This window comes from Anas acuta, chromosome Z (assembly GCF_963932015.1).
Source record: "Anas acuta chromosome Z, bAnaAcu1.1, whole genome shotgun sequence".
Lineage (NCBI taxonomy): Eukaryota > Metazoa > Chordata > Aves > Anseriformes > Anatidae > Anas > Anas acuta.
This window is the reverse complement of record NC_089017.1, coordinates 56,327,458-56,351,443: the sequence shown is the minus strand read 5'-3', so window position 1 is coordinate 56,351,443 and position 23,986 is coordinate 56,327,458. Positions and strand designations below refer to the sequence as shown.

At 37.8% G+C, this 23,986-nt stretch overlaps 1 protein-coding gene across 5 annotated transcripts in view; it reads right to left on the bottom strand.

The window, feature by feature from the left end:
• APC (APC regulator of WNT signaling pathway) overlaps positions 1–23,986 on the bottom strand; it is an 88,065-nt gene that overhangs the window by 34,218 nt on the left and 29,861 nt on the right. For all 5 annotated transcript variants that reach the window (XM_068667860.1, XM_068667863.1, XM_068667864.1 and 2 more), the window contains exons 3-5: positions 9,817–9,901; positions 8,662–8,863; positions 798–906 (exon numbers count right to left, since the gene is read on the bottom strand). In XM_068667860.1, the coding sequence (XP_068523961.1) occupies positions 798–906; positions 8,662–8,863; positions 9,817–9,901 (396 nt within the window). The remainder of the gene's footprint in view (positions 1–797; positions 907–8,661; positions 8,864–9,816; positions 9,902–23,986) is intronic.

Genomic DNA, 23,986 nt, shown 5'->3' with positions numbered 1-23,986 from the left:
AAAGGATTGCAGTACCTCTAGACCTATTTCAGACTTTCTTCTCTTGCTTCCAGTTTTCTGAACAATTTGGCTATGACTCACTGTTAGAAATGCTGAAGTCCAGCTGCTTCATCCCAATCAATGAAGTGTTTCCATATTCTATTTTCATTTGCAGGACATTAACTAATGCCTAACCAGGCTTGACTGTAAAGATGGGCAACCAGATCTTCCCAAAACTGTATGGACAAAGGAATGTACTCCAAATACATCCAAGCTACTGAGATCTGACAACAGAAAAACCTGTATTATTCTTGGAGATCAGAGATATTTATTATCCCAGATAATGGTGACTAGACTGTGAGCAGCTAGGAGACAAAGGTAAAACCTTGAAGCAACTGTATATATATACACTTTAGCACCACTTCACTGTTTTGAAAGAAGAGTTCTTATGTAAACTGTCTCTTAGACTCATATTGCTCTCGGAACTGAAAGAATCCATTAAATAACAGAAATGAAAGGAAAAAGACCTTTAGGGGATATAGGTAAAGAAGGAGCTTACTGACACGTAATTTATTTGTCATAACAACTTCTCAATGTTCCTTTCCAGCACTGGCATTCATTTTGATAGGTATGAATCTTAACATACAAAATCATATATGAAGAATATATCATTGAGACTAAGTGAGCTTTACACAGTGAATAGAAATATTTTAAATTAAAATAATGGTAAAGGAAGTCACCAAATTTGTATATATACACAGCATCTAAACAGAGATTGTAGTACCAGATACATGAAAAATCATGGAAAAGTTACTTACATTTTCAGTAAGGGGGAGACTATCAATCCTTTTAGTAAGGTTCTGAAGCTGGGCATAATACCAGTCCTTTTCTTTCTCTTCCTTCTCCAGTTCCGCAAGCAAAAGAGATCTGTTGAAAACAGAAGCAGGAAATGTCTCACTATTAAGACCTCATTACCAAATACGAGTGCAGAAATGAGCATTGATACCAATATAAAAGATCTATTTAGAAACAAAGTTGGGGAAGATGGCACTAACAGGACGTCTGATAACATGGGTTCTGTTCCCTTGCCTCAGCTGAACAAACTATCTACTGTGCTGTCTTAAGCGAGTCACTGTAACTTCTTGTGCATCAGGCCCACATCTATAAAAGAAAAAATACCTAAATTTTTCTATAAAATCAGTCTGAAATCTATGGTTGAGAGGCATTTAGTGAAAACTAAAGCACAGTTATTAGTCATATGCTAACTTTCATCCTGTTTCTGAGGCCCCCTTGAGACAGACAGAAGCATTCACAATCCCTGGTCCTCATGGGGGACTTGAACCACCCCAGTATCTGTTGGAGGGACAGCACAGTGGGGCAGAGGACATCCAGTGGGCATTGCACTGATGGAATCCAGGAGGAATGCACTGATGATGACTTCCTTCTCCAAGTGACAAAGGAGACAGCAAAGAGAGATGCTGTGCTGCACCTCATTCTCACTAACAAGAAGCACAAGTCCAGGGGACCTGACGAGATGCATCTGCAGGTCCTGAAGGAACTTGCAGGTGAAGCTGCTAGGCCACTGTCCGCCACGTTTGAGAAGTCAGGGCTGAAGAGGGGAGGAGGGGAAACATAACCCACATTTAAAAAAAAAAAGAAAAAAAAGGAAGACCCAGGAAATTACAGGCCAATCACACTCACCTCTGTGCCTGGCAAGATCATGGAGCAGATCCTTCTAGAAACTGTGCTAAGACACACAGAAAATAAGGAGGTGACTGGTGATAGCCAACATGGCTTCACTAAGGGTGGCTTGCGCCTGACAGATTTGGTGGCTGCCTCTGATGGGGTTACAGCACTGGTGGATAGGAGACGAGAAACTGACATAATCTACCTGGACTTGTGCAAAGCATCTGATGCTGTCCCCCAGGATATCCTTGTCTCTGACTTGGAGAAATATGGATGTGATGATGAATGGATCACTTGGTGGGTAAGGAATTGGCTGGATGGTTGCACTCAAAGAGTTGCCACCAATGGCTCAATGTCCAGCTGGAGATCAGTAACAAGCTGTGTTCCTCAGGAGTCAGTACTGGGACAGGCACTGCTTAGTATCTTTGTCAGTGACAGGGACAGTGGGATTGAGTGCAAGTTTGCTGATGATACTGAATTGTGTGGTACAGTTGACATGCTGGAGGGAAAGGATGTAATTCAGAGGGACCTGGACAGGCTTGAGAGATAGGCCCATGCAAACCTCATGAGGTTCAACAAGGCCAAGTGCAAGGTCCTGCACCTGGGCTGGGGCAATCCCAAGTATCCCAAATACAAAGAGAAAAGAAGTTGTGGATGCCCTAATCCCAGGACCCCATCCCAGGAGGTGTCCATGGCAGGGGAGTTGGAACTAGATGACCTTCCACCCCAGGCTGTTCAGCGATTCTACAGTTGTGTGATTCTACAAGTAAAGGCTGGGGGACAAATGGATTGAGAGCAGCCCTGAAGTAAAGAACTTGGTTGATGAAAAACTGAACATGAGCTGGCAATGTGAGTTTGCAGCCTAGAAAGCCAACAATAACCCAGGCTGCATGAAACGTGTGACCAACAGGTCAAAGGAGGTGTTGCTCCCCATCTGCTCTGCTCTCGTGAGACCCCACCTAGAGCACTGCGTTCAGCTCTGGGGCCCTCAGCACAAGAAGGGAAGGGACCTTTTAGAGTGAGTCCAGAGAAATCCAGAGGACAGACAAGAAGATGATTAGAGGATTGGTGCACATCTTTTATGAAGACAGGCTGAGAGATTGGGGTTGTTCAGCCTGGAGAAGAGAAGGCTCCAGGGAGACCTTACAGACGCCTTGCAGCACCTAAAGGGGGCCTACAGGAAAGCTTGGGAAGGACTCTTTGTCAGGGGGTGTTGTGGTAGGACAAGGGAGAATGGTTTTAAACTAAAAGAGGGCAAATTTAGATTAGATGTTAAAAAGAAAGTCTTCCCTCAGAGGGCAGTGAGGCACTGGCACAGGCTGCCCAGAGCAGCTGTGGATGCCCCATCCCTGGAGGTGCTCAAGGCCAGGCTGGATGGGGCTTTGGGCAACCTGGTCTGGTGGGTGGCATCCCTGTGCATGGCAGGGCGTTGGAATTAGATGATCTTTCTGGTCCTTTCCAACCTGAAACAATCTACAATTCTTTTAGATGACAAGTTTGTATGACACACTGAACTACCACTGCTACTTAAGAAAAGACCTGGAAATTACAGGAGTGCATATGTCTCAGAATCATGTTTTGAAATTTAGTTATCTTTTCTTGTGTCTCATCATTAACCTGTCACCCATACAAAAACAAGACAAAGCATACAAAAATCAAGCTACTTGTGTGATTACTAAGAATGCTTAAAAAGAACATTTCCCATCAAATGTTATAGACAGAATACATCTGCAGTGATTTATCACATTTTAAATGAGTCTCATGAACATACTGTAGATCTGATTATTTTCATGAATTTGACCATGCATACTACCAAAAAAATCTTTTAAACATTGTAACTACTATTTTATGAATCCTTCATAAACTACATTTATGTTGCAAAATTTATCAGTATAGTTACATACTATTTATTTTCATCACATTTTTCAAAATTTTCAGGTAAAATCTGGACAGTACAAGGATATAGACAAGTTACTTTTTTTTTTTTTTTTTTTTATAAAAGTGTATTAGCTTCTTATAAATGCTTTCTGCAAGTGTTCTTCCTTCCAGCATTTTAATGTTGCTGATTAACATTTAAATAAATGCTAAAAATGTCAGATTACAGATAAGCTGATATAAACATAGAAATACTGTATTTAAAAAAAATTAAACATGCATAGTACATAAAAAAAAAAGCTGGACTGATAAGGCTGAAGACTGAACTCAAACACTAAGCCAGAGGACAGAAAGCTGCAAAGAGCATTGCCCAGTATTACTTCCTATCCCTTAACTTCTGCATCTGTCTTTCTCTAATCTCAGGCTGCGTTTTTTCCAAGCAACAGCCATATGAACTTTTGTGTGTAAAATACAAGAAACCATTATGGATAATTACTCCAAGTTTTTAAGGAACAATAAGAGCATATAATAGCAATAAAGTTTTCCCCTGACTACTTCGTGAATGCATCCCAGTTACAACCTGGGATGAAGTTCCACATGAAAGAATTTCATGGAGAAGAAATTAAAACCACAGATTTTGAAGGACCTGATGTTCCTTCATTAAAAACTTTTCAAACTATTTCTGATACTTTAATACTCCATACCCAAAGCAAGGATGTACCTGGGCTGGAATTCCAGAAGTCCTTTAGACAGACAGAATGAAACATGAATAGACAGACTGTGTTCTAGGAAAGCCTGTGACAAAGTCATTCTGTTGCCCTCCCCTCCTATCCTCTATCTAACACATAGAGGATAACCCTGCCTGCCTGATCTCTGCACATGTCCGCATCCTTCATGGCTTCCCTTCTTTCCACCCTGGTGAAAATACACTGTTGGGTGTCCAAGCACTGGTTGCCTCCAATTTGTTAAATCAATTTTGCAAAAAGTATAATTAATGCAATTCTTATAAAAGGTATTTTTATTTCTAAATGTGTTTTCTAACAGTAGTAATCAGATTATTCCCATCTACTGCTGGTTAAAACCATGCACAGACTGCAAATATGAAAGGACTGACTAATTCTCCCTCTGGGTGTCAAGGAATTGGTAGTAGAAACAGGAGGGATTACTTTCAGCTAAGTGAACATGCAATTAGGTTTCTCTTGCAAAATGTAGGGTATTCAGCTCGTGAGTGAGACACCGTGTCATTCAATCTGTTTTGACATGCTTAACAGATGCTAGAAGCAAGAAAAGAACTTAGGAACCATCAGTGCTCCATAAACAACATAATGCATATCCTGGGGGTGTCCCCCTTAATTTAATAGTGTCATTTTTGCCTCTGTGCAATGCTCTGTTTGGGCTTACCACTTTGGTATTACTGCTCCAGGAGAATTTAGATTTTAACAGTATTTTTAAGGTCTGTCATTTCAAAGCCTGAAGGAGTTGGTACAATCATAGCAGGTTGGTCTTCAGTTTCTCTGAAAATAAGCAGCAAGTCTTTGTAGATGCATATGATAAACTGCTCCCCACACTTACATTACCATCAGATACTAAATTCACCAACCAGAATAAAGCTGCTTTTGCAGCCTTTTGGAACTTCCTAGTTGAGAAGACTGTTTAAGGTGGAAGAATTGTTACTGATCGTGGAAAAAAAAAAATTGACTGAAAATCCCAGCATGGTTATTCCATCTTTGTATACCCAAAAATTGTTTATCAGCACTTTCGCAGTAACAGAGAATATTCTGTCCTCTGTCATACACCGTCAACTTCAGTTAGAAGGCAACGAAGGCAAATGTAAGATTTTGGAACATAACAATGTTTTTAATGAGTTAACAAAAAGTTTCCAATGTGAAGAGCTTTTCTAATGAGGAAGTATTTAGAATAACTTCTGTAATGTGTTTTTTTCTGAAGTTCTGAGCAATAAACGAAACTGAATGAATACAGGATTGCAGAAAAGCGGTTCCCTCTTTAGGAAATCTTTTCTGGATAATCATGCCACTATTAAAAGTTTAAAAGAGAGAAGGGTAAAAAAAAATGCTATTCTACTTGTATTACAGAACTATAAATAATACTTCCATTTCCACTGGCAGGCAATAAACCAACAAAATCTTGAAAACCAAACACAAACCTGAAGATGTTGTGAAGACATAGGTAAGTCATACAAAATTCAACACGGGGCCACCTGCTCTAGTGGTAAGTCACAGAACCCACAAGAGTGAGAATATTTAAGCCGTAAAATGCAAACCAAATAAAAAAGTAACCTGCAGTTTATAAAAGGTAACCTGCAGTATACTCTGGAAAGTTTTGTTGAGACAGTTTCTTACCAAATACACCCGAAAACAGTGAGAGCCCACGCAGGACATATTTATTAAGTAGTGTATTCTGAACCGGTAAACTATAAAACAAATACTACCTACTTCTTTTTTCTTTTAGATTTTAAAACTAGAGGACAACTCAGCAAATGAGAAACACAGAAACAACTTCATCTTACCAACTGGTTAATTTTTTCCCTCTCAGATGATCATTTTTGGCCAAGCTATATAAAATTTTCAATACAAACGTTTTTAGCAATTTTTATTGTTTCTTACTGTTTATATTTCTAAACATCTAGTGATTTTTTTTTTTTTTAAATAAACATTTTGCCAAGTTCACACTCAGTTAATACTTAAGTTGGTCCTTGCCCAAACACAGCAAGCAGTATGTATTGTTTCAGTGTATAAAAATGCTGAGTGGAAATGTTGTGTTGCAGGTTTCCAAAAAATCCTAGTTTTCTTTTTAAATTTTCTTAATATTTTAAGGTTTTTCAAGTTCTTTGAGTTCTTCAAAAGCCTTTTTAAATGCAAAAAAAAAGTTTTACTAGCAAATAACGTATGTTGAAATATATGTTTAGAAACATAGAAACTTAGTAAGTATACCAAATAAATTCTGACACAAAGCATAGAAAAACTAGTTAATTTCATTTTAGAATTTGTATTGATTCCAGATGGATAGCCTTGTATCCTTTACCCCATGTTCTGATTCTTCTGGCTCATGCCAATGCCCGAAGCATTCCTACATGTCCCTTGAAACAGCCAAAAGAATAGGACAGTTTTGATTATCCATCATTCCATTAATAATGGAGCCAGATGTTATCTGGCCATGCCACAGATCATCTTCTCAGCAGCACTAATCTTCATCCCCTCAGCTATGAGGGTAACACTGCCTGAACTCATGTGAAATTAAAATAACTCTCTCAATTTTTTCAGCATTAAAAAAAAAAAAAATCAGTTCACTGCCTCAGCTCTCCTTATCGATGAGCAAAATGTCCAAAGAATTATCACCTCAGAATTCACGACAGTGGGAAAGGACCACAGATCATAAACCAGATGCACTAACCAAACTGAAGAAATCCAGTTACTCTGAATTAATAGTCCTTGTTCTGAGTGACCTGAAGTTCACTTGAATTAAAATGGAAACCCTCAGCTGCACTTAATGATTTCATTAACACATGGTAAAAAACAACATTGGTAAGAATAAAAGCAGGTACAGTATTTTGTTAGGATGGACATCGAAGACTACTGCTAGGTTCTTACTCTGGATAACAGTGAAGTGCCTTGTCCCTGTCAAATAGTACACGTGGAGGGCTTTTTTACCAATACTCTTTGCACTAGAATGGAAGACCATTTCAACAGAAAAATGGAAGAGGGAATGAACAGCCATGAGCTCAAGTGGCAGACACATTAGATTATTTAAGACTGGGAAGAGATTCCTGAAATCCTAAGTATTCCTATCCAGCTCTTCAAGAATTTGTATTTTTGAGAGGGAAGGAGGTTCAGGTCGGAAATGAGGAGAAATTTCTTCTCAGAAAGAGCAGTCAGGCACTGGAACTGTTTGCCCAGGGATGTGGTGGAGTCACTGTCCCTGGGCACGTTCAAGGGAAGGCTGGATGTCATGCTTGGGTTTAGTGGGTGATACTGGTAGTAGGGGGATGGTTGGACCAGATGATCTTGGAGACTTTTTCCGACCTTAATGATTCCATGATCAGTGATCCTGAGTAACTGGAAAAAAAGTGACAAAAGACGGACGCTAGAGGAGGTTCAGTACGGATCCATGGGAAGTTACTTTCATTGTACTGATAGGACCAACAGAGAGGGCCTTGAAAATAGTACCTTATAGGAAAAGTGTACTTTCAGCTCTTGATTGCAGAAGTTTTACTCAACACCAGGAAAGGCCACTAAGAGCATGAGTTGCCAGGGTGCTGCCCCACAGACCACTTATTACCCACCAAACTTTTATATTTTTTATATAACAGTTCCAAATGGTATTCTTTGGCTTGTTCATACTACTAGCCATAGAAATAGAGTTGCTATTTATTTTGTTTTGCAGTCCCACAGCCTGATATCCTATCCATTAAGTTTCTAAAGATTTGGTCATTGGAAGAAACCTTCTTATAAGCACATACTACAACTCTGCATTATGCTCAGGACCTTCTTCAAATTAAGTGGTCAGCATGGCCTTTCAAGAAAAGTAACTCCATGGTTTTGCTAACATGCAAAACATCACACAGGAATTACGTCCTGAAGACTGATTAAGTATTTTTGTTTAGCTAATAATTTTTAAGTTATAAGAATCAGTAGGCAAATGTCTACTAATAGTAACAAACTGATCAATCAGCTCAGCAGCTGGTAGCTATAACCATCTGCAAAAAAAACAACAGAAAATTGCACCATCACCTTGTTACAATTTCAACACTCATCAGTAGTGGTGAGAAGATACAGAGGTGTTTGGGATGCCGTGCTCTCTCTCTATCTCAAAATATTTAAAGTGCTGATAATCTGCTGATCAAAACACAACCTCCAACCAACAAACAGTAACAATAAAATGCAAATATGAAGAAGCAACAGAAATTGTACTATGTGTTCTAAGATATTTTTTGTTGTGTGTATCTAAATACAATGCAGAGTCCTGGTATCTTTATCTGTTAAGGTAAATATACTTTAACAGCAAAAATAATTTTCATTACAGCTAAATATTTAGTGAGCCAGTAAACTTTCAAAGTAAAATTAGAAGAAATCAATGTAAACTGAATAAATAAATGGAATTTACCTCTCTTTTTCCAGCTCTTCTAAATAACCAGTGCTTTCCCTGCTTCCATTCATAAATCCTCTTCTTGGAAACGATCCCATGGGAACAGGACTGCACTCTCCTGAACGGCTTGACACAGACCCTTCCCGGCTCCCATATGAACGCACAGACACTTTTGGCCTTAACTTGACTCCAGGGAAGTTGGTACTTTCCAAGTTCAATTCTGGATAATAAAGAGCAAATAGTTTCAGAGCTGAAGTTCATCAGTGCATTAAGGAGATCTTTTCTATCTTGATTTTGTACTTCATGAACAATTCTGTGTTTTTTGATGGAAATAGTTTAAACATTCTGCATTGGCATTCACAAAAGAACATAATGTGAACAAACCCAATCCTGATGGTACACTTAGAGATACTTGTCCTCTGAGCAGATGGCAAAACTACTGCAGTCCTGCTCATCACAACAATGTCCCCACACTAGTTTCCCTGCCTCCTTCCCAGAAGACTTAAGAAATGGGCCAAGTTTTGCATAAATGCCGTTGGAATTGCTCGTGGCACACTTAGAGCCTCTTCCTCGGCTATCTTGTATATGCTTCACTGTCATGTAGACGATGACAAGTCTGATCACCACCAGGCCCTTAAATGTAGACACCCTCTACAGTATTTCTGGTTCAGTAGTAAAGATAATGGATATATATTGAAAGTTACTGATTTGTACTTGCTCTGCAAGAATTATATGGGATGGTGCACGTTCAACTCCATGATCTAGGGAAGGAGGTATCAGTTTTCAGCATGGCAGATACAATTCCAGTGATGCGGTGCAGAGAGGGTAGGGCACACAAGCAAATTTGGAGAAATCGTGGAACTAATCCATCATTAATTTTAAAAATTACATCTACTTTCTCTGAAATAATGAATGAAGTAGAAGTTGCATCAAATGCAATTCATATGAAGTCCTACGGTAACAGTAGAAAAAGCACAAAAGCAACTTAGAAACATGCTCCTTTTTGAAAATATGTCTTTAAAATGCTTAGCCAAAACAACTATGCATTGAGAGTATGCCTAACCAGCACTGTCAGCAGTGAAAAGAAGGTGTATTTGAGTTTGAAAATTTTACCCCCCCAAAAAAGCAATTAAGAAGCAAATCACCCTATTTAAAACATAATTGTAGATTTACCTTTAAGTCGTTCTAGTAAGTCAATTTGTCCAGAAGACGCCATTGCCTCATCTTCAATACTTCCTTGTAGCTGTTTCAGCACCTCCTGTAAGAAATTAAACTTCATTAAGAAACCCTTACAGTAATAAACCGCAAGGTAAATACACATCAACTGTCCTCAAGTTCACACTTATATAACACCTACTGAGACACTGATGTAAACTTTATTTCATGTGACCTGTGATCAAGCGTTGTAACTTTTATTTCTGTCAAATAAATGCTATAGCATTTCCCCAAACACTGTCACAATGTAAAGTATATCCTGAATAACAGACCCTCTGGTAATGCAAGCTATTATCTTATTTAGAAGTCCTTCCCAAAGCAAATATACGTTTTATCTCTAATTTACAGATGGAGAAGTGGGAACACAGAAATCTGTCAAATTTCTTCATCTGTGTACCTAAAATTAGTCTTGTAAAAATGAAATTTGGGTATATGACTATAAGTTACTACAGTATTTTGAATATCACATTAAACCTTAAAGGTATCAGTAGAAGTTAGCAGCACTGTAAACCAGCAAGGAGAGGCATAATCATTCTTACTGATACTGTTACTATTACCACCAACTCTGTCACCACCACATCCATGAGAAAAAGACAGGATTCCTTCATGGCATCATCTTATTTGGCTCTGTAGGATTCCTTCATGCAGCTGAAGCTTCAAAGCCAGTAACATACCTGCACACTGTTGAAACCAAATGAACTATACTGCAGAAGCAACATAATTCTAATGCACAAAAAGCTTCGTAATAAATGATTACTGTACTAAAGAAAGAGTCTTGTAAGCCCCCAGGTCCCTAATGCTCAGTGGCCTAAATTCAGGTAGCAAATTAAATGCAAGTTACTGAATGCCTTTTCGATATTCTAATGATGGATACATCAATAGCAAAAATTGAAAACACTGGGAATAAATCAAAAAGCCCTTACAAGAATTTAAAATATGGTTTTTCATATTATGGCATAGAAAATATTTTAAGAAGGTCAGGAAACAAAAACTCTGAATAATGAAAGGTACTCCACACTTTTCATACAAAGACTCTACACCTAGAATTGTATTCCTATTCAAACCCAAAAACTAATGAATTTTAGATGACTTTAAAAATCTTTGTATCCCTGTTTTGCTCTTTTCTGAATTCAGCATGCCTTGTCATCTACATTAATGATTCCTGCAGCTTCTACAGAAAGTTCCTTTTGAATCTATTTTACTCTGTTCAAAAGAAACAAAAGGCATCTACAAGATGACAAGATATTATTTATTTTAAACGGATATACCGAGGTTTTCTGTACTCAAACTGTTCTTCCTCACACACACACACACAAAAAAAAGGATTTTGAGTATTTTAGTCATTTTACTGTGTGTGGTCCTGGGAATATAATCTCCAAGCACTGCACCGAGAACAAATGGTAGCAGCACACTCATTCTGCAATCAACCATTATTTAACTACATGCCAGTACTGTAAGCAGAGTAATTCTGCTTGACTCTAGATGTATGAACTAGGTCTACTCTGTTTTTTGAAAATAATGCTGAGAATTTGGAAATTGAGGCCAGATTTCCCACTTTACATACTGCCTGACTTGCCAAGTCAAGACGTGTGCCCACACCGGTGCACTTGTGTGAAGCCTGACTCCCAGCTGCCCCCCCGGCTGCACTTTCACAAAGCAGAATGATCTCAAAAGTGTAAACTGAATTTCTTTCAGACCAAACTAAGCCAGCAGTTACCCTCAAGACTGCTAACAGGCATTCAGCCCATGGGATCAGGCTGTAACTAGTCCAAAACCAAAATGCCATTATATTTTTTTTTTATTGGGGGACATATAACATATATATACTATGCACACTGGGTCCTCAATGAAATTTATCTACAAATCTGCTCTTACTGTGCTCCCTGTTAATGCAGGCATAGCCTTCAGGATCATGTTTGGTGGGATAAAATCACTACTCTTGGAAAGAAATCTCCACTGTGCTTGTGCTTTTCAGTGCGTTCAAGGGCGTCCTCATTAGCCACATGGCACAGCCATTTCTATACATAACATCTGCCCTGTCAGCACAGTCAGACAAACGAGTAGTCTGGTGTTTTTCAAAGAAGGACTCCTACATTATCTGACACAAAGGCAGATAACATTTGCAGACAGCAGTCTTAGCTTAAAAGCCTGAAAGGGCAATGTGGGTATGTGGAGTGGTCTTGGGAGTTTTTCAGGCTTCTGAAAGAGCTGTCAACTCAGATAAATTTAGAAATAACTAATGAACCCTCTCCCTCTGAGAGCAGCACCTTGGTGCAGGAAAACAAGTAAACAAACACAAAAAAAAAAACAACACCACAAACCTCCAACCTTTCCTCCCACTCTCTTAGAAGCCTTTTTCTCACCTCTCTGCATGCTGGTACTATAGTCCTGCCATTTCAGAGATGGTATGTTCAGGATACTTTCCTACACTATGAGTCCTATGAGTCTTCTTGCTTCAAGAACCAGAGCGAACAGCTAAGTGGAAATATTATCACCTTCTCCTATGACACCATGCCAGCATGGTGTCTGAGTAGCCAAGGACCGCTCTCTCTCCTTGAACATCCAGCATTGGCAAGAGTTAAAATCAGCATACTGAATCACCCTTCTCAATGTTCTCTGCTGCAACTCATTAGTTTAGGTTGCACCTTTAAGTTTTACTCCCTCCCCCCCCATTTTTCTTCCCTCAACAGCCCATGCATTTTTTCTATTTAGTAGGTAAAGCATTTCATCATCTGTTTTCTTTACCACCATTGCTAAGGTAACGGTGCCATTACAAGACTACTGTGTCTATTTCAAGCTCACTCACAGCACACTTTACAATCTAAGCTGACACGACAGAAATGTTATGGAGGGAGATGCAGACCCCCAGTACCAGTGAAAAATGAAGGAGTGTGCTAAAATGACACATTGGGGAATTTGAGCTTTTATTTGAGTAAAGAAAGGGAGAAGTTGTCCACAATAACTGATTTGCAGGACACATGGCAATTTAACTGTGGTAATGCAAATTTTTATTTATACTTACTATAACTCCAGGATTCCATACATTCCTTTCACCAGCAGTTCTATTTTTTTTTTTAAAGATTAATACAGTGTTTTGAAATAGTGCTTTTCTATGAGCAATAATCTTGCATATCTTCTGATATCATACCTGTTAGATAGTACAACATTGTCTCTCTCTATTAAACTTGGACCACTTTACCTAGATTAATATTTCTATTTAGTTATGCAAACATACACCACGATGAGTTTATGCCATTATTCTAAGCAAATTTTTTACTTGATTGTGACTTCCTAATAAAATAGTTACACAAATCTAGGTATATCTACAAAAAAGGCTCCAGAAGATTTTTTTCCCCTCTTCTTTTAACGAAATTAAAACTGAATTGTTACAATGGTCTCTCAAATATAACCTAGGCAGACAGGAGAAGTACATGAATGCTTTTGGAAATAAACGGCAATGTCCCTATGACTCACCATCATTTAAAAAGGTTTCTGCCTTCATAGCCTTTCTGGACTGAGAAGGAAACAAACAATCTCTTTATGTGTGTGTTCTGTCAACATAGTCCCAAGCTTACAACTAATTCAAGGCTAATTAAATAAAGAAGATCAGACCCATCAGCAAGTAACTGGAAAACTACCGAGGAGTACCTTAACAGTAAATGCACCCAACTAAGTAGTACACTTGTAAATAAAATTGCTTAAGGGTTGTAAATTTACTCAAACTCCTAATAAAAAAGGAACCACAGAGACTAAATGCTAATAATACCAAGTTTAAAATCCCAGTGAGTTAAGGTTTAAAAGTGTATTTAATTTTGGAGGATTGGAAGTGTATTAAATATCTGTATCTGAAAATATCTAAAAAGATGGTAGCTGCACTAACACATTCTGGTTTATGTATATACTTCTTTGGCAGAAGACAGAACATTTACAGGAGCCTGGTCATATCAGATAGGCTTAGTCTTCTGTAAACTATACTTGCTATTTCCCCTTGCTGTTAATAGAGTAAGCGTTTACTACTTTATGCATTTTTCTAAAGGGTTTTTGTTTTCAGAGAATGCCCAAATGTATGAAAATCGTAACAAAAATTAAATACATGAAAACACTGGCAGCAGTATTCCAGTCACAGATGAGTTTCAGTTTGATAGTAAGCAAACAAGACGTTTTAAAATGTATTGGATCTTTTAAAAGCAAGGAAGAGCCTGCACTAAAAAAGATTTCTACCAAAAGCTATTCTGTCGATGACTTTTTATTAAGACACTGTTCATACCAGTTCCTTCTTTTCAGCCAGTAACTATACGTGGTCCTGAATGAAGACGTTCCTGTCATCTAAACACTAGACTTCACTGTGTGTATCTTTCAGTGTTTGTAGACAAAACCTGAGTCATCTTTCAGTTTATATTTTAAGTTATGTTTACCTTGATTAGCACTATATTTCTAACACTTGAGTACAAAACCAGGCCTAATTGCACAAATACAGGCAGTGTTTATAATTTCAGACAGTAATTGAACATCTGTCTTAGTACCATACAGGATGGAATAGTACATCGTGAATGACTCCAAAATATTTTGCATTGTTTTTAAATTAGAATATTTCTGTCAGCAACTGTGCTTATGTTTTTACATGCAATATGCTGAAAGCTTACAATACAGCTGAACTCTAATTTTAAAGTGATTTTTACAGTTCAATCCAGTGCTGCACATTGTTTCAATTATTGGTTTAAAAGGGCAGAAAAAGAGATAACATACTAAAAGCACATCCATCACTCAAATTCAACAAAAGCATTAGGTGCCAAAACAGCTGGGGAAAAAATCAGAGTGCTGTTTGCTATTCGTTTATAGAGAGCAGAACCTGAAGCTCAAGGTCTAGCATGACCCTTCACAGCTGTATCAACTCGACAGTGCCTTAATACTATCACACAGGGCAGCTGTGACACTCAAGGGGTCAAGTGAGCATTACAGAAAGGTCCTTCACTCCTGTGCATTCTGGCAAATTACAATGCTGCTTAATCTAGCTTGGTGGGAGCCCTCTTAACTGGCTGAAGCATCAGGCGATTGCTCTGGTTCCTCAACCCTATAACCAAGCCCAAGTGATCACAGCGATGGTGACAGTACTGCTGACTGAGGTCAAACACTGAAACAGATCAACTTTTAACCTTGTAGGAAGAATAAAGCGTTTCTTATGTGAAATGATGCTGTTCATTTTAATTTCAAACAATGTCACTTTTTAAAGGAAAATTATTTGCACGATGCCACCATGATCATGAGCTGTCACTTGCTGTAACCACACACTGAAACACATTAAGATTTTAGTGCAAGTCCACTGTCAGATCAACTAAAGCATTTTATTTTATGCTCAGAAAGAACACTGTCTGAAATAATGTCAGTAACTATAAATATCACCAGCTCATTTTCACACGAATTACAGAAAAACCTTTTATTCAATTTTCCAACCAATTTGGATTCTGGAACAATCTTTTCAATTGCAAACACTGTGCTAAAAATATTAATTATTGTGAAATCAGAACAGCAAACTGAGAGATACAAATCCATGTCAATATAATGCCACTGTTCATTTTTTATTGACAGAATTCACTATTTCACATCTCTGCATTTCATAAAAAACTATAACTCCCACAACTAGAAAATGGTGCAATTTTTAGTTCACTTGAACTTAAGTTATTTGCAAATGTCTAACTGCATTACATGTGGAGTCACTCAAGAAAAATGTTTTCCAGAATTATCATTTGATTCAATTTGTAAAAAAAACTGTTCAGCTTAAGGGATTTTCTTCCACTGACATTACCAAATGTTCAATCCATGTGAACTGAAATCCTCAAGTTTACTGTTAACATTCTTTTTAGAGGATGTCTCTACACATTTCACTGTCCGGGGCATACCTACTGTACAGTCAGTGTAGTATTTTTTCCTCCATGTTATAATTCTGCTGTCACAGGCTCCTTTTCATGCTTTACGACGGACATTAACTCTTCCCTCTTAAGAAAAGCATGGGTGCGTGGTGCATAGGGTACAACAGAAACACCCAGAATGTGGAAAATCCATCTTAGAGTAAGGCAGGTACTTTGAGAATGAAGATGAAAGCTCACAGTAGGGGAAAAAAAATAAATCATGCTTCCTATCCTAATTATGAACAACATTCTCCCTTAAATATTTGAAAAGTTCAACTGCTTACAAGTTTGGAAGGAAAATACTGAAATAAAATGGAAACCAATCATATGTTGTAAAGAAAATAATGAATAAATTAAAACAGCATGTGGTACCGAAGCTTAGAATTTAGCACCTAGTCCACAAATAGTTGCTCAGGGTAGGAATGTTACTGCTGAATCCCTGGCTTTGCTCCCTTCTTGTTCATCAAACGAAGCACTACCAGTTACAATAGTGTCTCCATCAGATGAAATTAAAATCTTTAGAAATGTATCCTCAAAAGAGGCATTGTCAGTGTCAATGCAAGGCTATTAGGAAGTGAAAACATAGTTGGTAGCGCTCTGCTGACCTGCACCTAAGAAATAATTCTCCAGATGGACAGCCTTTATATTCAAGGCTGTACACAGCTCATTTCACTTTCAGACTAGACCGGTGAACTATTATCATGTACAGTAGCACCGATCATACAGGCAGTTAAACAAAGCAAATATTAAGGCTTCAGGGAAAGAAGTGGAAAGCTAGTTTCACCACTCAGAGAGCAATGCAAGGTGCCATCACGTTCTGTCCGTTTTTACGATGCTTGCTGTGCAGAATGGGGTGAAGTATGAAGCTAAAGAAGGTTTTCACTGAGATCAGTGGCATATGCACACACTCTGAGCAAACACCCACTGGGCCAAATATTTGGGAGAGGACCTGACTTAAGGTGTCAGATCCCATGCTACTATTGTATTTCCCAACCTTCCCCTTACTAAATAGATATGAAGTTAAATACACGCATTTACAGCTACAAAGACAGCTAACTTGCAGATGAGTTTTAAAACGCTGTATTATTCTAGAATATAAAACATAATCCAGTCATACTGAAAGCAAACATTTATTTTCACTGAACCAAAATATTTGGTTGGCTGTACTGAATATAATTGAGTTTTGAGCTCTGTCTAGGATGACACGGTGCCACGTGAGATCTGCATCTCTGAATTTGCACTGAATTCCCTCCTACTTTCTGCTCAACTTTATGGACACGGTGTTTCTGGCTGTGACTGAAGTCAAAAAATTTCCGTGATGTAGGCTACCCAGTCACAGAGAGACCACAGCTTATGAAAGAGCTGTCAGGCTAAGAAATCCAGTTGACAGAAGAGGATGCAGTTCTTGTGTTTTTAACATAGTAAGCGGAATTTCTTCTGTCAAAATATAACTTTCAAGAGAAATTCCTGACTCTACACATCATTACATGCATGAAAATCTGCACTTAGAAACTTCAATTGCAGATGTAAATTATAAAATAACACATTATAGAATGGTGTATTTTCATCCTTATTGTAATCATTGAGTATGCTAACTTCAGAAGATTTTTTTGGGGTACAATACGTAAAATTGTATCATCCACCCATGGTAGGGGGGTTGGAATTATTGGCACCCTGAAGGTGACTTCCAGCCCAAACTATGTTATGATTCTACAACCACAGTGTGTGCAGACAGACCAGCTGCAAAATACAGGTGTCATCATCTGTCTTAAAACTCATGTTTCCTTAATGGTTAAGTGTGCAAACCCAAATAAGATGCCTTCTAACTTATTTTTTCTGGTGGTATTTTCTTTTTCGGTTTAAAGAGAGAAAAAAGTCAAAAACCTCTCTTGTGTAAATGATCATGCTTTCATAGTTTGTTTCAGTCTCAAAGCTCATTTGTGTTGCAAGTGAAGAACAGACCTGGGAGTCAGATAATTTGTACCATCCCCACCACTGGAAATGGATACAAAGATGAATTTCACAGAAATGTCTTTATACTTCTGACTCATTAATTCCCTCCCAAAAATTCCTTTTCAAAAGAAAGAAGCTTACTCAAACTCCTCTTGTTCACTAATGCAGCTTGAGCTGTTCTTCAAAACACTTTTAGTTCCTTCTACATTTCCCTTTATTGTCTGCTGTAATTTATGTTTCTGCTTAAAACTTGCCTAAAGCTGGGCTACAACAAAATTCAGTGAACTATCAAAGAAATCAAAACAAAGCTTCTACTGTGTGCTAGATGGAACATCTATCAAACCAGACTTTTAAAAATGGAAGTTAGGAGAAGAAAAACAACCTCTGTTAAGTCAACAGAGGACACAGAACCATACAAATAACTCCTAAGAGCTTAACTTTTTGTAAAAAGTACCAAAAAAAAAACCACCTTTAACTTTGGCCACATTTACCAAAATGTTGAAGAATCAGTCAGACACAATGAGGCTGATTTATTAAAGTTGGCTGGAAAATGCATGGAAACAATGCCAGGACAAAGACAGATTTAATGTCGGCACCACTTCTTGAGGTACACTACTTGCATGGCAATGAGCAAATGTCGAGCATGCTAGAAGGTTCTCATTAGCTGGTGACACACAAGCTGATTAAGGAAGGAGAATTTATGTTTAACTGCTTTAAGTGGCAAGCAAAAAAGTTTCTTTTACTCCCATCTGTATCAATGTAAACAGGATCCTTCTCTAAAAAGTTGTCGGACAAACATATACAGCCAGAACCAGGATGATGGGAAGAAAAATAAAACACTGGAAGCGAGGGATACAGTAAGAAATGGCAACATTTCAACAGTCTCACTGAAACACTGACCTCACAGTATGATCACAATACTTTGCAACTGCTTCATCAATTATCCTTCTAAAACAATCTAATAAGTCAGGTTTCCTAAAAACAACAACCACAAAAAAGCACATGGCCCACAAACAAAACCCCACAACTTTCTATCATGTTATCTCAGAGACACCTTATATAGAATTTTCAAAGTTAACTTTTCAAGCATTTTTGTCCCAATTAACATGTTAGAGTATAAATTTTCACCAAAAAAAAGTAAAAAACAAACAAACAAACAAAAAAACGTTCCTGAAATTATTTGCAAAAGTATTTTTTCCATGAACTAACACACTGAGGGATTGTGCTACAGAGCTACGCAGTGGATCTGCTTAGACCTTCTCATTAAGACCTTCTATTGAGTTCCTAAAGACAACTGAAAAGGTTTTAAACAGAACAAAAAGCTAAGCTATAAACCAGGATAATTAGCAAACCTTTTAATAAAAAATATTAACAATTTAAATGACTTGAAAAGACACTTCTGCTGCATTTCCTGAGGCTCTGTACAAGCTCTCCCCTGCCTACTGCACCCCTTGCAGGGCAGATGTGAATTGCAGCACATGCTGTAGATTGCTACCTGCTCAGAGAAAGGGCTCTTTCCATCACCAGCCAGGTAGACTGCTCCATTTCCTACTCTCTGCTGCGGTCTCTTAGGATCTCTTCTTCAGTTACGGGCTCCCCGGCATGTTGTTGTTGTCACCTTCCCTTCCCTCTTCCCCTCCCACTATCCCTTCCCACACCCAGGCTCTGAAGGCCCTCTCCTTCATAATGCTCAGGGGCTCTAGAACGGAGGAAGATTCCTCCTCCTCCTCCTCCTGGGGCTCTGTTCCAACCAGCCTTAAGAGATCGCGACCCTGCTGGGAAAAAAAGAGTGGAAGCGAAAGCAGGCACCCTCCTCACGCTGAGTCAGACCAAATGCCAACCTGTGCCAACATCCTACCTTGGCAGGAACCCAGAGCAGATACATGAACAAAAAATACATTGTTCATTCCACTCCTGCATTCCTCTTCCCAGCTGTCCTTAACTTGCAGACTTCCTGAGTCTGCATCGCTGGTGGTGCTAACCCCTGATCGATTTTTGGCATCCAAACGCACTGAGTTTTATCTGGCACCTATTTCCTCAGGTACTCGATACCACAAAATCCTTCTGCAGCTCTTCACACTCAGTGCTCGTTTTTGCTTCACCAAAAATCATTAGTCAAACTTTTACATCTTTCTATTTTTCTTCTCCAAATAACTTGCGAATACGTTGAAAAAAAAATCAAGTCATAGCAAAAATCTCACTAGGTTACTACTGGCTACAGTAAAAAAACAAACAAACACAAAAACAAAACATTTATTCTATTGTTTATTTTTTTCTTTATTTTCTACCTTTAACTCACATAGCAATTGAAGAACTTTCCCAAATTTTCAAGAATCTTTGATGAGGGAGATCAGCAGTTTTTCCTACAACGTTTTCTTGAAAAGTGGCATCTCACACCCGCCACCTTCCGTAACACTCACGCTGAGGGTATTTTAAACATGTAGCACAGATCATGATCATTGTCTGACAAGCACCAGTGGTTGCTATAACCAGGAGGACTTCAGTAAGCAGAGGATCTTGCAGGAAAATTACATACACAAATTTGATGAGCAGTGCAGACGTCTGTTTGGTGGAAGAGTCAAATTAAAAAAAAGATTACAGTCAGTTTGAATTCTGTAGATTGACAGTGTGTCATTATTTGCTATGTGTTAAACGTAAGGGTAAAGGAAGATATCTAAGGAAGAAAGTGAAAACATGCTGGGTAAGAAGCCCAGGAGACAGAGGTCCAACTCTAAAGCAATACAGTGGACACAGTGTAGACTATATAGGGAAGCAGCTTTGACTAAGAAGCTCTACATGATGAATTGCTGCGAGGAGGGAACCTACCACAGAGAAACTTTGCAATCCATGAACAAACAAGAAATGACTGGCTGACAAGCCAGTGAAGACTGTGGAAATGTTTGGTTAACTACAGTTATAAGCATCCCTATCTCATGATCACTCCGGGAAATGATTTTTCCTCTTTCCACTGTAATCCACTCTTTCTCAAAGCCAGAGGGGTTACGCCTCAATCCTCCAGTTGCTGAAAACCAGGGAATGGCACAGGTTGCACCTTACTGTTGACAGTTCAGTGATTTCATATGTGAATTACTTCAAAACACTTGAGTGAATATCAAATATTTCTGACATTTCACTGTATCTTTTATCCCTTCATGCTAAAAGTTTTCTATTATTGACAATAAATTTTCAGACACAACGCCTGAGATGCTCTCTGTGTATCAGGGAAGTATCTCTAAGCTCCTTATGTGCAGTTACTGTGGAAATATTACTACCCTGCTTTTAGTTATCAAGCAACTACAACCCACTCTATTATATTTGTCCCAATCTCTTTGTCAAAGTATCAGATGCCTCACCACACCTGGAAATCAGATTTCCAGTGACTGCTCTGGAAATAAAGCTAGTATTCCGGTCTGTGACAGAACGCACACAGACACAGCTATGGCACTAACATTTAAGATTCAAATACAAGCATTTCACAGTCACACTGCAGTTTGCTTACTACCCTTGCTTACCAGCCTATTCACTAACAGGAATTCCAGATCAAATACATCTATTCTAATGTGTTTCTCTTCCATGTACTGAATATTTTACTTTCATATCTTAACATTATTCTTCAATTTTTTTATTGCTGTATGCCTTGCTGAAATACTTCACTCTGTGATGTCAACTAGAAATCTTTTCTCCAAAGATAAAAGAAAAAGGGGAAAAGTGAGATGAAGCAACAAATACTTTCCTTTCAGAAAGTGATTGGAAAGACCTGTTTATCTGACACAGTAGTAAAATACACAATTTCAGGTATTTTGTAGTAAAAACTGCTGATAGATTACTGAAGATGGGATCCATTAACTGTATGTATCCACCGTTTACCTGATTAAGCTTATGTATAGGAAGATACATACCATGTATGCATACAACATGTGACAAGATTTGTAAGCAGTATGTTTCAAGGATTTCTGTCAGGCTTCAAATATGACAGGCTTCAAATTCTGATTTGCAAGCACATGGATTATCACGATACATTGAAATGGATTCCTGTGCCAGAAACAGAAAAACCTCTTGGCATCTTCTGTGCTTTACAATGAGGATCACTAAAAACTGATGATCAGAGGGACAACTGATCAGAATAAAGTAGGTTCTCATGGTTAAGTATCAAGAAACAGTGGCTAAGCAGGAGATAGTCTGACCATTAAATGAGGAAGGTGAATTAAAAAAAAAAAATGCAATCACCTGTTTAGGTAATCAGGAAAGCATTAGATAAAAGCATTTACATATTCTGGAAGAGGCTCTCTCTTGGCAGACATTTTGAACCAAACCTTAAAATGTGCATATGAGGAATGAAGGGTGTCAATAACATCTAGATTTTTATGTTTCTGCAAGTGTAAACTTTTCTAAAAAAGGATGCGATTCAGTCACTGGTATTCTTGGTGTAAGAAATCAGCATTATTTGTTGTTGCTGTCATTTGAACTCTTAAGGCAAAATCCCACTTCCACACGTTAACGAAGAGTTCATAAGCAAAAAGTCTAACAGTGTCAAAACACTGCTAGTGAGCTTGCTCCTGAAACACTCTGAACATCCATCTCCAGTTTTTATAAACAAACTTCAAGCTGGAAGCAGTGCATTTTTAAAATTCCATCTTTTTAATGAAACAACCAAGCTACTGTAACTCTTCTCTTAAGTTGCCATCTTGCTAGTGAGTCTGCTATTCCTGCTAAAGATCTGTTTGTTCATCTCTTTAAATAGTCACAAAAAGAACGGTAGGAAGTTATATTTGCAGAGAAAATAAAATGCAAGTTATTTTTTTTTATATATAAAATCACACTCAGTTCCTGTAAGAAATAAGCTTTCCCATATTCTCACAAATTTAGCATGACCACTGCACATGGAACAGGCACCATGGCATCTTGTATAGCACAACTCTGACCTTTAATTCAGCGAATTTAAGTATTAATTGATCAATTGCACAAAGTATACACAAACCTAAAATAAATCTGATATATTATATTGGCTTCAAGTGTCTTCTGCAGCTACTTTTCAATTATCTAAACGCTGTACAAACACATTCAAAATCAAAATTCTTAAAATATCAGCACTATTTTTTTAATTCAATATCTGTTCCAATCCAACAATATCAAGGATTATGAGGTTTACTACTCTGCTGTCTAATTTGCAGAAAAAAAACAAATACTTTCCATGTCAAAAAGAAGCCACTCTTTGGACCCACACTGAACATCACAGTAACTAGCTCTCTAGTTTGTCTTTAAAATCTGAATTCTGTAAACAAAAAAATAAAACAACAAACCAAACAAACAAAACAGAAAATCATTAATATTAAAATATTTATATGAAGCCAATCACCTGCCAAAAAAACAAAAACCGTAAAAAATATGAAAAATATGTTTTATGAACATGAAAAGAAAAAAAGATGCCATAGAAGTTTAACCATTGCTTTGTTTCTTTACAGTGTAGATTCAGCTACTTAGAACTCTTCTAAAAATAATCAGGATATCTGAATGTATTTTGTATTGATACATGGAGACAGTATAGAGGACATTAAATGAGCTGGAAAATAATATGGAAAAAATGTAATTTTAAATGTGCTATATAAACACAAAAGGGAAGACATTATGCTCACAGAGCAGTGCACATAATAAAGTTGGCATCTTTCTCACACAAGACAACACACAATTATTATTTTACAATTAAATTCAAGCAGAGACAGAGCAAGCATGGAAATCAAACATAATGTAAGTTATTCTTTTGCTAGGTTTTAAGTATCTGAGATTAAATTAAAAGTAAACATTTCCACACAGATCTTGTATGGGGAAAGATATTGATACAAATTCAGTATCCTATGAAAAAACGCACCATCCTTAACAATTGTTCCTCACATAAGCCAGGTAGGACGGTCTTCACTTGCAACGTATGTCTTAAAAATTGAGGTCTTTTTCTGACCGAGTTATACATTTACAGGCAAGTAGCAGTAGAGCTGATGCTGAACTGCTTTTTGTCTCTTCAAAAAAATTTGCAGCCTTTAGAGTTCAAATCTGCTAGTCCATTTTTCCTAAATTTGTCCATAGTCTGTGTTTTATGTGGTTATGCTTACTATCTACACCTACACACTTAAACTGTTCCTTTATGTTTATGGGCCAACATCATTAATTCATTGACCATCAAACTCAAACAGCATATTTGTTTATTTGGAGAGAACATTTTATCACACAGAACTGCTGTATTTCATCTGACAGTACGCCAACAGTAACGACTGAAT